This window comes from Pocillopora damicornis, chromosome 9 (assembly GCF_964200805.1).
Source record: "Pocillopora damicornis chromosome 9, jaPocDami1.2, whole genome shotgun sequence".
Taxonomy (NCBI): Eukaryota; Metazoa; Cnidaria; class Anthozoa; order Scleractinia; family Pocilloporidae; genus Pocillopora; species Pocillopora damicornis.
The window spans coordinates 23,098,664-23,114,383 of NC_142678.1; the positions used below are offsets into that span (position 1 = coordinate 23,098,664).

At 37.8% G+C, this 15,720-nt stretch overlaps 1 protein-coding gene and 1 long non-coding RNA gene across 2 annotated transcripts; one reads left to right on the forward strand and one right to left on the reverse strand.

The window, feature by feature from the left end:
- Positions 1 to 10,634: 10,634 nt before the first annotated feature.
- On the reverse strand, positions 10,635 to 15,150 carry LOC149040773 (uncharacterized). Its single transcript, XR_016179859.1, has 2 exons — positions 15,016 to 15,150; positions 10,635 to 12,419 (listed from the first exon to the last, which is right to left on the reverse strand). It is a non-coding gene; the product is annotated as an uncharacterized LOC149040773 (long non-coding RNA).
- On the forward strand, positions 11,116 to 15,720 carry LOC113675928 (homeobox protein Hox-A3). Its single transcript, XM_027192536.2, has 2 exons — positions 11,116 to 11,716; positions 14,217 to 15,720. The coding sequence occupies exons 1-2, from the start codon at positions 11,371 to 11,373 to the stop codon at positions 14,639 to 14,641; spliced, it is 771 nt and encodes a 256-aa protein (XP_027048337.2). The 5' UTR covers positions 11,116 to 11,370; the 3' UTR covers positions 14,642 to 15,720.

Here is a 15,720-nt window from a genome sequence, read left to right on the forward strand (position 1 = left end):
TGCAACTTAGTAGACAATACGAATCAGCGTTCATCTTTTGGAATTACTTTCAAGCGCTCCCTATTCTTTTACTAAAAAGTTTTTTTCTGATCGATTTAGTTATTTGTTTTTCCTAAAACAAGTTTTTATAGACAAAGTCTCGAGAATGCTTGGAATAAATCCCAAGTCCCTTTCATGGAAATTGGTATCATAACACAAAAGTTTATAACCTTCGATTCAGAGCAAACTTATTTGTTTTTATTCTCTTGTCTTTTTATTTTATTTTAACCTCGATGAATCACCTCAAGACAAGTCTAGTTTTATTTAGGAAAGCAATTATCATCAGTGAATGACCATAAAGGAAGGACGTTTGATTTGGAGACTTGCAAAACCAACATGAGTGCCTGCAACGACGTTAACAAACGCCATTTTGGCAGGAAAATGTCGTTGATGTGGCCAGTTTCCAACGACTTGTCTAAAATTTATTGTTATTAGTGGGTAAAACATCCGAGGAAACTTATTTTTCCCCAGTTACAGAGCTCAAATGATATGTTCATTGAGAATCTGAGCTTCGGAAATCGCTAAAATTTGTAGGTCAAACCTTACTTTTAGTTGATACTTCGGTTCAGTTCGACATGATGTCACAAGGATCATTGAATTGTATATGGGATTAAACCAAAGGATTAAACATGAAGTGTGGCCCTCGTTTAACTGCCTAAAAATTCATGCCAAAAAGTTTAACTTGCTATACGTACTCTGTTTTCGTGCAAAATTTGCCTTAAAATCTGTCTCATCAGGTTTCTGTAAAACTTAACATGTTTCTGCGCGGTTGATGCAGGTGTGAGTGTTAACGTATCCACTGCATCTGTTTTCAGCGTTACATATCTTTCATAATAACTGTAGCTTTCACATTGGGTTCTTGAATCCTGTTTTGGCGGCACGTTTTTTGTCGAATCCTGCACAAATGTCAAGTCTCACTGAACTTTCTTGAGGTTTTATTAGAACTAAGAAAATAACATTTCATTATTCATGTTAAAACAAAAGAATGAAAAACACTAGCCTTACAACAGGTTTATTATCATCTATTTCGTATTACATTTCAGCCTTGGCAAGGCTACTTCAAACGCAACAAAATTGGACTCCATCTATTTTAACATGTACATCGCCATGCACGATCCTCTACATTGTTTGATCTGATGAAAAGACACAAGGCAAACATAGAGATCCTATCGGTTAATTTTCGTTGTTCAAAATGTCATCATAAAATCTGACTGCAAATGAAAAGATTGAAAAATGCACGCACATCTTTGAGCCTTCGTCAGTCTCAACAGAGATCAGTTTACGTTTCCCAGTACAAGTTTGATTTGAGCTTATCATGCTTCTAGCCAGAGGATGAGCGCCTGTTTTTCCCTAATTAATTTAAATGATATGAAAAATCGAATTCGAACTCAGAACTTAGATGTGGACATCTTATAATGAATTATTACGAGTCATAAATGAAATCTATTAATAAATAATTCATCTGTTAGTATGCAATAAAAATTGTTATGAATGCTAGGATGTCCGGAAATGTATTCGATGGTCTATCACGAGTTTAAATCTACTTTTGTGCTTCATGAAGAAGTACTTTGATTTATTTCTCACTAAGTTGCTTTCCACCATGCCGCGAAGTAGGTAGTAAACATTGAAAAGAAACATAATCGGATCTTTCTTATTCTTCGAAAATTCGGAAAAAAACCGCGTCACGGCACAAAATTCTTTCAAAACAAGGATTTTGATCTACATAGGTAGATAACCAGTGATACAGCCTCGACCTACGTAAAATTTTAAAAGATATTTATAGTGTTGGGAGAATAAAACGTTTATGCAACACCTTAGAAAGCTGACGGATGATTAAATATATTTTTATTTTTTTTAACGACGGATCACCGGCTTCTTTGCCAGCAGGGAGAATTTAAATAAACTCTCCAAGGAAAAGGAAATCGTGCTTAACGACAAACCAGCCTTCCGTAAAATTGTCATGTTGAGCTGGATTTTGACGGGCAATTAGGACGAACAAATTTGCGTAATTCTTAATAAACCACCGCTGTCGAAAGCGGCACTGTTATTTAAGAGCTATTACGCATGCGTTGTTTAGGTTCCAATAGGTAATGATCCCCTATTAGTGTCCTCGAGTCCACCTCATAAGAAGAACTCCTGTTTGCTCGCGCCTCGATTACCGGTTGAGAATAGCCATATCTGGTCATTAAAAATCATTAACAACGGTAATAATTCGCCCATACGTGTAGGCAGATCTAAGCTTGAATGCATTTTGATTTATAGTTTTGCGCACTTGGATGATTCGGAGATGAAATTTCTCTTTCGTTAACGCCTTTGTTTTTACTTATTTTCAACAAAATGTTCAACCAATTCTATTATTTCAACTGAGCTCTTTTGAAATGAAATATGAAATAGGATCAGAATGTGGCTAAATATGGCTCTTTCTTGTAGACCACACTGAAAATAATTTGGCGTTGGAGACGGACGGGTGATTATTATTGCAAAAAAAACCCTGACGAGCGAATAATCCTTAATTTTGTAAAATAAATGAAATTGTTTCGTGAGCAGCGTTTCTCTTTCCTGTTTGAATTTTCTCGATAAAAGGTTGATTAAAATCCAAACAATAATTCGGTCTCCGGACCGTTTAAATTTGAAAATTAATTCTCTTTTTGAGACATTTATTTTTTTAATAATACCTTCTATTCATTTTTATATTTCCTTTCCCAAAATGACTGTAAAATATGTTGATAGTGCTTTTTGGTCAATAAAGATGGCGAGGGAAAATCTTCTCTCATATAAGTCTTCATTGCACCCGATATCGTGAAGACTTTTTTATTAGTCCAGAAGTTTGTGTTCATGTCAGAGACCGCCTGTCATAGCAAACTTGTCTGTTCAGAGATGTTTTTTTAAGGGGCTATCGTGAAATAAAACGGGAATTGAGTAAAACTACATCAAAGGTTTCAAGAAATGCCGGTTTCCGACGATGCACCCCCGTTTGTTTAGCTTGCGAGTAGGCTCTCGTGTTTAGGTTTCGCCTTACGCCACATGCGCCTATTACACTATCGGCGGCTGCCTATGAAAACGTTGTTCAAACCCCTGCTCAAGTAAAAGAATAATGTAGAGAGTTGTATTCACCGACAGCTGTTGGGTCAATAAAAAGCTTTCCGATTGAATATTCAAAATCAAAACCGAGTAAAACGAACAATCACAACAAGTAAAGTAAATTTCTCCGGGAGCCAGTGAGACCTAAAGTGTATAAAGTAAAAGTGCGGAAGCGCAGGAAATTTCAAGTGACCAGTTCGCTCTGGATTTCAGTTTTGGAAGTGATTGGTTGAAGAGATGGCGCGAGTCAATCAAACCAATCATAGGGTGTGGGAAGGGGGAGGGGGGGGGGGGTGTCGAAGCTAATACAAACACTGATTACTGTAAACAGAACAGTACTGTACAACGCAGTTCTTCTCAATTGAAAATGGTCACCCCAGAACCAGGCACGTCAAAAGATGTTATAAGCCTTCAAACCAAAGTTTAAACGGCCTGAACCTCTTTACCTATTCTGTCGTGATCCCCAGCAGGTTGCCTGTCTTAAGCGTGGGGTTTTTCTCAGTTTTATTAAAACCGATGGCCATAGTCTATGTTATCTCACTGGAAAAATCAATTGAAAATATTCCCAATAAACTCCAGTGTACCTTAAGTGGGTGGCGTTCTGTCTGATGGTACGCATTGATGTATGCGCAGCCTCTTTCAGACATCAGTATTCTCTTCTTTGCTAATTTTCAACATCTGATAAATCTGCTAATTACACTTTACTCACAAGGTTACTCGTTAACACATCTTATTTTACTCCCAAAATGTAACTCAACAAAAGCTCGAAACTTCAAAAGCGAACTCGACTATCAAAAAACAAAGAATCTTCGATCGTTTCAAAATAAAGCAACCCAGGGTGGCGGCAAAGGCGAGTATAAGGGCAAGGACGCCCAAATCTATTATTCATTTAATTTCAATTTCATTTAAATTCAATTCTCACGAGGAAAGTCCTGCGCGTGAGGTAAACACCTCTTATTTACGAGTACACATCTTCATGTGCTCTACGAAGCACATCGAAATCGGTCTGAACTGGCCGAAATTGGACCGAACTACTCGCCATCGGTGGAAATCGTCTGGAAGCAAACGGAGCAATTTTCAAAAGGATAGCTACTGGTTCGAAGTTGAACAGAACTGTGTTTTACTGAGGGAGTCGTCAACAAATCCTTTAAATTATTGTGAGTGACTCCTTGAGATAAAATTTTATTTAACTGAGAGAACTATTCGTATAACAACCCAATTTTCCGCGTTCTCTTCCATGTTTTTATTATTATTTTATTTCTGATGATAATGTAGTGGTAGATCAAACAATATCCCTTCATAAAGTTCATATTTTTCTTTCCTTTTTGCTTGGAAACGTGTCATACTATGAAGATGAATCAGTTCTGTTTGGTTACCCCTTGGTGTGAAAAGGTAATGACTACGCTGAACGAAATTTCAGACTCATACCGTAGAGGTTAACCGTTGATATCATTGTCCGCGGACTATATCATTTAACGAATAGGACAAGAGATATAAATAATCATTTTCAAACAAGAGGCAACACTTTTTTTGTGCTTAAGCGAAAGCAAACTTAATCTGGAAGAGGAAACATTACAGCAGACAAATAATTGTATGATGTCTTTCAGCTCTCTTTCTGTATCATTTTTAGTAAAGATGCACGTGCGCTGCGTGTAGCTTAATCACGAATCACCATAAATCAACTAAAAATGAGTTTCAATTGAACCACCCAGAACAAAAGAAGTCTGAAATGACGAGGGGTTCGATCGACAGAAGTCGTAGGGAGACTTTTAACTAATAAAACGAGAATAGAACGTGTTTTTCATCAACGGTCAACTTGATCGATTTACAGACATCTAATCGCAACATTTAAACACAACGAAAAACCGTACCTGTCTGGTGTAAACTCTACTTAAGGTAGAACACATGCATTCTCTTCTTGATAAGAATGTGTCGCCTTTATCGTAGCAGCCATGTTCCGTACTCGCTTCTAAGTTAAACTTTTCAAGTTGAAATTTCCAGAGTGGGTTTCAAAGCATTTTTCAGCTCTTGTCTCAGTCGAACAACAAGTTCTGTTGAAGAGAAGTAGTGCGTGGCGTGGTATTTCCGGTGCCCACGAGGAGGGAATGGAACTCGGGTGGGGTTAGTGAGAGAGCAGAGCATGTTCCTTCAACGGTCTTTGAAGGATCACAGCTACTTTACGTTCCGATTGACTACAGTTTAGTTTAAGTAACAAAAAATAAGTTTCCTGAATTCGATATAGCTTAATTGTCGGGGAAAAAAGTCAAAAACGTCAACTTTCTTCATGAGTTGAAATGCACTTGTTTACGTCACGCTCGGGTTGTTTGAAAAGAGTGTTTTTGACAGAACTGCAAAGCGTCGAAAACAATATGATAATTTGGCTTTCAGGAGATATTTGCTGGTTTCACACTAAACTATCCTATTAAAAGACCATCAAGGAATTTTTGGAGAGAATGGCGTTTAAATTTTTCACTCCCCTGAAGACGATCAGCTTTGGGAATGCAAAAAGAGTGATGTTCAAGTAAAGAGATCAAAGATTCTTTGCACGCGTGTTTGTCGGTTCCCACCAGTAACACGTTTCTATTTGTACCTGAAAATTTCATGTCCACTTTCCATCTGTCTCTAAACCATTTTGTAAAAGTTTTTGTTTGTTATATTCATACACGAGTTCGAGCAAATTAAAACATGATTAACTGTACAGAGGGGTTGTAGAACTGATGAACGCTCTTAATATTCAAGCGATGGACTTCGCGATTCCGTGTGCAAATATATTGCAGACAAATTACTCAGATGTTTTACTTGTCTCTAAAATGTTATTCTCTCCAAGATAAGTTTACGGGGCATTCTCTGTTCATTAGATATGAAGAGGAAGCTTTATCGTTAGTTGTGCATAATTACCGTGCAGGACTCTTTTAATGTCAAGCTTTTGATACATCCAGGTAATTCTTCTGCCACATTTCCACTGTTTTCAAAAGAAAACGCCCTCAGTCAACCATATTTCCCAACCAATTTTCCTGCACACTCCCCTGCTCATTGAGGAGTATCTCTGTTTAGATCTGACGGAGAAATTACACGATCGCTAAGGGGCATCATTATCAATCTGGTGAAGCCACCAGATAACGATGCTGTTCCCATTGATAATGGAACCCCAGAGATCTGTCCGAAGACCTTACTACTTCTTCTACGTAATAGGACACGTCAGAGATTACGTCACAGGAGTAAGAACACCAGTCAGCTTCGTTACGTCACTTGATGACGTCATCGAACTCACCATGAGGAAGTTAAGATACAATTTTTGATCGAAAATACTTTTAATAGGCAAGGTCTGGTAAACATGTTTTTCGAAAATACGTTCAATGGCGCGTAACAACGAATTTCCGGCCTTCCCACAAGGGGGGTTCATTTTAGGAGCAGTTTTTAAGAGATTTTTTAAGCACATTTTATCTGTTTTCTTCATGAATTCTCTTAACCTTCCAGTTCCTACCTTATCTCAGGCCATAAAACTAACCTTTTAAATAAAAATTTTCATTTTATACCTAAAGAAAGACATTTTGCAAGGCGAAATGTATCGCACATTTTTGTTGTTTTGATAGTATGGAAGTGGGATAACTGTTCAATCACGCATCAGTTGTGCTGTGCTACACTACAAAAGGATAATCGAGGTTTCATGCTACCATGAATTTTATGGAAGGAATATGACTTAACCGCAAATTATTACAGCCTTGAGAAATGAGACAGCTTTCAGCTGTGTTGCTGTGTCGGTGGGAGAGTATAACAAGGTTATTTGGTTATGTCAACTGAATGATAACGTAAATTTGCCACCCTAAAGAGTTTTAAAGCCTACGTTTTGAGCGTCAGAGCGATTGATCTTAAGCTCAGTAAATAAATTCCACAAGTCCAAACCACTGGGAGGAGGGAGAGGGAAGGTTTGACATAATGCTGTTGCTTGTTTCAAGTCCTCGAGGGGAGGGAGGGGTGGGATAGTGCCGTTGCTCTTTCCAGGTCTTAGAGAGCAAAGGAAGGGTCAGACAATGTTGTTACATGTATCAGGTCTTTTATTACGGTTACATTGGCGCTCCCCGGCCTAGCGAGATAAACCCTCGTATTTCTCTTTGGAATCGGTAGTCGCATATTCCACCACCAGGGATAAGTCAGTATCAGTAGCCCTTTCTCTTCCACTTCTCGGAAAAAGACAGTGAAAGATGTGGAATTCTCACTTCCCGAGTAAAAGTGTGCTTTGCAGCTCATATATGATAAATATGTCTTTGACAGAGGCGAATTTTTCTGGTGAGAACGCAAATATGGCAGAAGAGGTGATCGTGATTCCTATATCTAAAAATTTTGAATCGATATCTGGCAAGGTTTTGGCGAAGAACACTCATGAAGAAGCGATTGGTATCTGAGGCTCTCCTTTGATATCGCATTATATGGCAGAACTCATTGGAGTTCTACAGTATCTGAGTAGGCTGTGACTGACGGTTTTTGCAAATAGAACGATGTCTGCTTTAATCAAGTAGCAGACAATAATCTCTAGAATGTTACTAGTTTTACGGGGTTTTGTTTCAAACTGTCCCTTAAATTTCTACAGATTCACAAATACTCGACAGATGGAAAAGAAAAATATTAAATTATACCGGATCAGAATTAATTCTTACTTGGTACACCTGCACACTCATCTTTTTATAATCAGTGAGGCCAGAAAGGAAACAGCTTTTGTTGTGTGTAATGGAAATAAAATTATAATACTTTTTTTATCGCTGGCAAGGCACTTGATGGGCATGCGTGAAATCAGTAGTTTTACTGTAATGAACACATCTGTCAAATTTTTTGCCGTGGGTGAGGAGAAATTGTTAGTCACTTTAGAAACAGGAAGACGATTATTGTAGGAGCATAAAATGCCAAGTTCATAGATGATATGACTGGTTTTATTGGTTTCACGGGGGCTTGTCAAGACCTGATTTATCCATTTTCGGTGGAATTGATGTTGCCGTATATTTGCAATATAGAAGCTTTCCCAGTCTCTCGCCTGAAACCTTGCAGAGCTTGAAGTCGCAAATATAGCAGCTGCTCGAAATAAACATGTCCAAAGTCTCTCAAGTCTATTTCGGTTAAACCCTTCAAAAAGAAAGGAACAAATCAAACGCTTTCGACAAAGATGAGAAAGATGTAAGCTAAGAGAAGGAGCAACTCTTTGCGTAAAAGGGAGAATTTTATCGAGTAGCAAAATCATGATAGACACAGATTGTAGGTCGTTGAAAGTAATGAACATATTTTACGTAGGGAATGCCACACCGCTTCGGAAAATTCACGAGCCTTCCATTCAATTCGGTTACTCTCGTTTGATTTAAATAACAGCAAGTTGATAAAGATAATCATAAAATACAAGACAATTCATCATCAGTTCTAACGTTTTCTTCATTTCAAAGTTTTCGTTATCGACTTAGTACAGCGTATAACACTCATTAAATTTTATTTCAGCTGAGTTATCTTTAAAATTCTCTATCAAACTGCTTACTATTCAACACGCCTTTGTTTCTACGAGATATGGAACAAAAGACTTTCTTTTGGGCAAAAAAGCAAGTGATGCTATGGGAAAAACCCTGTGAAGTCTACATCAGGATAGGACTCATACGAGTAATTGAAAATGCGGCGCTTGGAACGTGTGCAGAAACCGTCAATTTAAGTGCCATGTTCAAGTTATATTCTGCCATAAATCTCTTGTAATCTGTAATACGGATCAAGATTTTAGACCCCTTAGACAGACTTAGCGGGAAACTTGGAGTCCGGACACAGTTGAAAGGATACAATCTGCCCGGCTTTGTTTGGCGCGCTATATGACGTTTTTAAATACAGGCTATGAAGACACTACCATCAGAATCCCAGCGTGCAATTTAGTATGTGGTAATCACAATTTTTTTCCTTTAAAGCCAAATATTTTATAACCTGATAGAGACAAATCGAGACCGCTTTACTTGCGAACGGAAAAAATAAAGAAATTAGGCGTTATGGGGTGGTAAATATTCCATGGTGGGCAATTATTTTCTGTCATCTTAAGCTGACATACGTCCCACAAGTTGCATATTTTCTTTAGGCGTAATAAATCGTGAAAATTCTTGTACAAAAAATGTCTAAATCGTTAAAGTTACTCCGCATTAGTGCGGCTAACACAATAGGGTCGCCAATAAAACAACATCGGTGTAGATTTTTTTGCTAATGACTGGCAGTTCTTGATCTTTTAAAACTCTTTTAAGTGATTGATCAACGCTGATTTGATTCAGGAACGCCGACGTTGAGGAAGAAGGTAAATTGAAATACCTGAAATCAAAATATTGAATTTTGAAAGATCGATTGTGCTTTGGAGTGTTAGTTCCGTAGAATACAGTGCACCTGGCACTCGATCTTTTCACAATAGCGCCTCATGAAACTTCACAAAAGAAGCTGAACCGCATTTCACATTAAAATCCATTTATGTGCAAACGTATGACCTATGCTTTTAAAAAGAATCTTAAAATCGCATTTGGTAGGCACATAGCTAAAATTTTTAGCGTTCTTATAAAGTTCAAAGAAAAAAAGACTTGAGGCAGGCGAAACAAAACGTTGAATTGTGAACTGAGCATGTGCGATTGAAAGCAGGATAGCTGAATAGTTACGATTCCAAGCCAAGCGGTCAAGGTTATTGTAATGCCTAAAATATTTATTACACACTAGGATTTGAAAGTGTCACAAGAGGAAAAAGAAATCTTGGAACCGCAATGAAAAAAATTGTGAATGTGGGATATTAGTGGTCGTTTTTCAGATAGTTGGCGCGATCTCATAGATGGCAGACTTACTCTTCCGCGGGCTAAAAATAACATAATGTAAGATTCTATTTCAATAGAGACATTACCGGGGTAATTAAAAAGATCTTACAAGGAATCTCCGCGGTGCACTAACGATGTAAAAGTTAAGATCTTAGTTGCAGACATGGAGGGCGCGCTTACGCTTGGAGCGTAGCGTCGAAAACTGTTTGGAGCTGTATGGGTGTTGTGTTGACTAGAAACCTCTTTTGTGTATCGCAGCAGGAAGCTAAGTCTTATTAAAATGTGAAATCTATTCAAATCGTATATTTACGGTTCATTGAAGTTACGCTCTGTTCGCAATGACCAGTTGATACGCTTAACAACAGTGAGTAAACTGCGGCAAAGACAGTGACATCTCATTCGAATGAAAACGCTTTCTGGTTGAGTACCCCAATTGATACACAAACTTCCTACGCTAGAAAATGGCAAACACTTCGTGAGGACGAATGCAAAATAAGTCCATAGACAAAGAAAATCGATTGAGATGATTTATAAACTATTCAGAGTTGGAGTTTTCTGGTTGCTGACATAAAGGCAGAAGATGAAAAGGTTATAATGATGAAAAATTACGACGATGAATGAAATATATAACCTCTTTCAATATTTTGAGCCGAAGACTGATGAATATGAAGGAATACCCGCTGGATCGCGATACGGCAAAAAGAAACAACTAAGTTTGTTTTCTGCTGTACTCACAAAAGTGTATTGGAAAAATGGCTCGCAAAACACAGGAGGTCTTCCGTGTCCTCTTACAGTTTAGATAACGGGTACATAATCAGAACTACTCAAATAATTCACTACACAAAAACGGTTACAAATTATCAAACCAGTGAATTACCTTTTTGAGGTGAAAGAATAAAACTTAATTTTGAAGCCGCAAAATTAGCGATGTTAAAATAGTGATAACGGTGTTGAATTATGAAACAGGCCTGGGGCAAAAAATTCAAACGTGTGGGAACGTTTTGTTCCTCCATCTGGAAAAAAAAAAGAGACGATTCACTTCAATCCATTGTTCGTCGTACGATGATTAACTTAATACGATTTAATTTTAATTACTGATGAAGCGTGTGTCGTATTGTAAGCCCAGAAACCCCAGTGCGACATTTTCAAATTCACCAGACACTTCCTAGATAAGTAGAAAGCCTGGCTTCTAATTGAAGCCCTGGGAGATTTCCACCTAGTTGCTCCGAGTGAACTACAGTACTGCACGTCGAGCGCCGCAGCTCTTTCACGGTGCGCTGGTCCCAGTGTACTAATCTCGATCGCTGATTCGATTAATCCATAATTTGACCACAAAGAGCAGAGCCCGCCCCAGCCTATAAGTTTTACTCATCACGGTCCATTTCCAAATTCATCAATTTCAGCCAAGACTTGCCGCAGCAGTTGGAACGTACGGTAGAAAATCGACGATATGATGGACGACTGGCGCCGTAGGATGCCTACTCCACACTTGACGACCGCCATGCCGCATTACCACGGGCTTGATTTTGGACGTACGATGCCACTTCGACATCCGCCGGCAACAGCACACGGTAGAGGTGCCTTTGACACTTCGCCTCAAAACTTCATTCCGTTTTCTCATCCACTGGCTCCCATACCAATACCAATGGCTAGTAGAGAGCTACCGATCGCGCCATCTTCCTCACTTGCCTCCCCACAAATACCAGCCTCTTCCACTGACAGCTCAAGGCAGCAGAACGTGGAGAAGAAACGTTGGCAAACTGCTAATTTTCGATGGATGTTTACGAAAAGAAAAGGTAAAAGATGATTTAAGTGTCGAAGTCGGACATTATGAGAACGAATATGGTTTTGCATGCAGTAAAACCCCTGCTTGCAATGGATACAATACTTACAGTTGTCACTCAACTAGTTTACCGCCATGTTTCTACATCATTACATATTAGTTTGTATGTTTAGTCACTAGCGAGCACATTAAATGCTGCGCAAATTATACAGATAAAAATCTGGTGTACATCACTCTTTCTTTAGACTAAAAACGAACAGATTCACAATTAATTCCTGTTTTTAAAAATACATAAGATTTTGTGGGAAGCCAATCTCGCAAATTTTTAAAAAGTTCGAATTTCAACCATTTCGAGCGTACAACGACATTCGCTTTGCTCATGATACCTTACCTTTGAAAGTTCCATGCCCCATTGATCTCTTTAGTTTGATGAAAAGAAAGATCGTATTTTGTTTTAACATATTTTAATCATATGGTTACGAATGAACAAGAATCGGTAACACACAGACATATTGATTATTTTTTCCAAATAAACATGCCAGCTCAAAAAAATTCAAGTTTTGTAACGAAATTAACCGTTTGAAGGACCAAAAATTTTAAGTCTTTCTAGAAAACAAAGGTCAGATTTGAAGTAAGGAACACAGCCATTCCCTCAGGGAGGAGCGGTTGATGTAATACATTATGCTCTCCATTGGAAAGATGACACAGAATATAATCTATAAATCAAAATAAGCAATGAACTCGATTTCAGAATTCATCGAGTTAATCAATGTACATCGATCAAAGTACACGTCAGGAAGGCATTACAAACTTCATGTCGCTTCAAAAGAACGCAAAATTCTAAAAATCGATACCAAAAATGAAAAGAATAAAATTTATCTAGTTTGATTGAGTTAGTTAGTTAGTTTCACCTGCTCTTATGGTTGTTTATTTACGCAAAAACAGGAACTCCTTCTCGGCATATTTCGATTAAAAGCTGTAAATTGGTAATTTATTTTTCAAGAGGTTGACTGACACTAGTGAGTTTTTGTAATTACTTTGGCTTCGATATAATGTATTAATTGAACTCTTAGATGAGTCACCCATTTTCAGTGTGAGCTCAACGTAAAATAGAGTCACTCGACAGCAATCCTATCGAAATCTTTTAAACTGATTCTCTATAAATTGATACTCAGAAGGAACATTCACGGGGGTTTTGTGTAATAAACGAACAACAACCTGCAGGCTTCTTTGAAAATTGCTCGGAGCTTATGTTAGTTTTACTATGTTTTTTGGCCGGCTAGAAAGCCAGCAAACATTAAATCAAGTTGAGAGCTAGGCTTTACTTTTGAAAATACGTGCTGTGTTTCAAACTGACATTTGAAGTTCAAAACACTACTCTACTCGTGCAGCATGGCTGCCATCATATTTCTTGTACCACCCATGTTTCCCAACACCTTTGGCAAACTCCGTCAAAACAATACAATTCTTACTCGACTCTCAAACATTTTAGTTAATACAGAAAAAAATGAGAAAATAGCTTTTAAATGTAGTGATTTAGGTCAACAAAGATATCTGCAAAAGCCTTGATTTAGACCATTACTCACAGAGGCATTTCGTCGAGAACACTAATTGAAAATCCTTGCCACATCGATCATTCTAAACACGAGTACTTTCAAACTTGACATACATCACTTAAATGCAATTTATAGAATGACGGATAAATTGTCGATATTTAACTTAGCTGTGTAGGACTTAAGTTTGACTAGAAGCGATTATCAGAGAACTATCACCCTAATTGTGTTCTCCATGAATTTCTGAGATTTCTTCCTGTGACACGGGTTTGAGCGGCAAGACAAAGACGAGATAGCCTTTTCACTGATCTACCAGCATTCATCTTAATACCTGTTCATTTAAACTAGACGTCTTTAAATAACGGATTCAAATCGTTTATTAGCACCTAAACCACAAACTCATATTAAAGAGAGAGATAGAAAACTTGCAATATTATTTCTGGAGCGCACTCGTATTTGCAAACTCAGAGAACGACCCTTTTATTTGTAGTTTATGTTTGTTCTTCATTGCTCTCCTAAATTATCGCGTTAGCCCGCTTTGTCTTGCTACGTCGATTCATCATTTTTGAATCAAGCATAAAAAGGTCAAGTTATCTCTAGTCTCATCGCCCACATCCGAAACAGTTTAATTCACTTTAAACATTGCGGCTCCAACACAACTTTGCTTCTCCATCCAAACTGATCTTGGTGAAACCAAAGCAGAGATTGAACAGAATATTGATAGAATTGATCCAAAAACGTTTGGTAGATTCGAACAGATCGGTAATCTGTAAGGATCTTTAGGTAATCGAAGAAGAGCTCTAAATAACGGAATATGGAAATTTCTTTTTGACACCTGAAATTGTGTGCGGTTTGGTTTGATGCATGAATGCTTTCAAAATGACACCTAAAAACCCAAAGGCAAGATTTGGAATAGTAAACGAGTGTGCTAAAAGGAATTTCTTTCGGTTTTTCTTGCAGCTGCAGTAACAAGTGTCTCGGAAAAAGAGGAAGCAAGCTCTGACAAGAAGCAAGAAACGACAGCAAGTCAAAAGAAGAGGTTCACCTTCACACAAAGACAACTGGTTGAATTGGAGAAGGAGTTCCACTTTAGCAAATATCTTACAAGGACAAGACGAATTGAAATAGCATCCAACTTGGAACTTACAGAAACACAGATTAAAATATGGTTTCAAAATCGGCGAATGAAGTGGAAAAGAGAACTTAAAGAGTCTATTCGAAAACAGGGAGTAAACGAGTCACCTGCGGCTCAATTTAACCCTGGGTTTCATCAAGGTTTCCAGAGGTCTCTTCGAGATAGTGTTCCTTCTTATCAACAAAGTGCCCCAGAAATTTTTGTCCAACATGCGACACCTCCATATTTTCCAAACTATCTATCGCTTTAATCTTCAAAATATCAGAACTCTAAATGAATTTGACTCGAAAAAGCATATAAGTTAACACGAAGATATATCGATTTAAGGTACCTCTTCCAACTGATAAAGGTTTAACTGTGCAAAAGATCACAAAAAATACAGTATGATGTTATTCTTCTTGACTATTTCTCACAGGCAAATAATTTTTGAGTTTCCATAGCCAGAGCAGCAAAAGCGTCCCCCTTAATTGAAGAGCATTTTAAGCTGAAGTGAACATCTGATAAAATCTTATCAAAACAAAACATACAAAGAGCTGAACAAAACCAAAGGGATTAGAAAGGAAATGGCACTTTAAAAAAAACTACCAAGTACAAAAACTGCGCCTTTACAAAGAAAATCTATACCTTTGGTCGACAAGTTTGGATTTTCGCTCCAGCTTAGCCCCTAAGGAAGATCATTAACAGGTCCACATCGTGAACAACGAGATAACACAAGAACCACAATCTGCCACCCAGCCAAATGGAACGCATCAAGATCATTTCTGTGCACTATATGGGAAACCGAGTGAGGCTTGGCGGTGTAAAACTCGGCAACATTGTTTATTAGAATATTCCATCATTTCTTTTCATTTAGGCTGTCAGCCTGTTGTTACTTTCAGTTGATCTAGCTGTTCCGTCGAGTTGTCTTTGATATGAAGGAAGCACAGTCATTAGTCACTGTCTCTGTGTATTGTGTTTCGAACAAAAGGGTGGTAACCCCATGGACATCAGACATGCGCCCCATCAGTTAAGATGGATCACTGGGTCGGCATTACAACGAAACGTTTTGATGCAGGTGTGCAAAGACAACACAGAACACAGGAATACTACAACTGGACAAAAGCTCTTCTGGGAACTCAAAGCTTTTTGTTTACATTCCTTCTTAATTTCTGAACCTACAAATCTTGACAACCTAACAATATTTTTTCAAATAGACTGCAGAGAACTTATGTAAAAATACAAAGATATGCCATATCTATATATAAAGATTTGCCAATGAATATTAGTTGAACATATCAAATGTATATAAATCGTAAATCAAAGCGAAATAAAGTCAACTACTCTATAACA

Bases quoted from the DNA above. Each gene is read 5' to 3' on its own strand.
- LOC113675928 (XM_027192536.2), top strand. From the start codon at position 11,371: ATGATGGACGACTGGCGCCGTAGGATGCCTACTCCACACTTGACGACC. The intron at 11,717-14,216 runs GTAAAAGATGAT...TTTTTCTTGCAG, and splicing joins GATGTTTACGAAAAGAAAAG to CTGCAGTAACAAGTGTCTCG.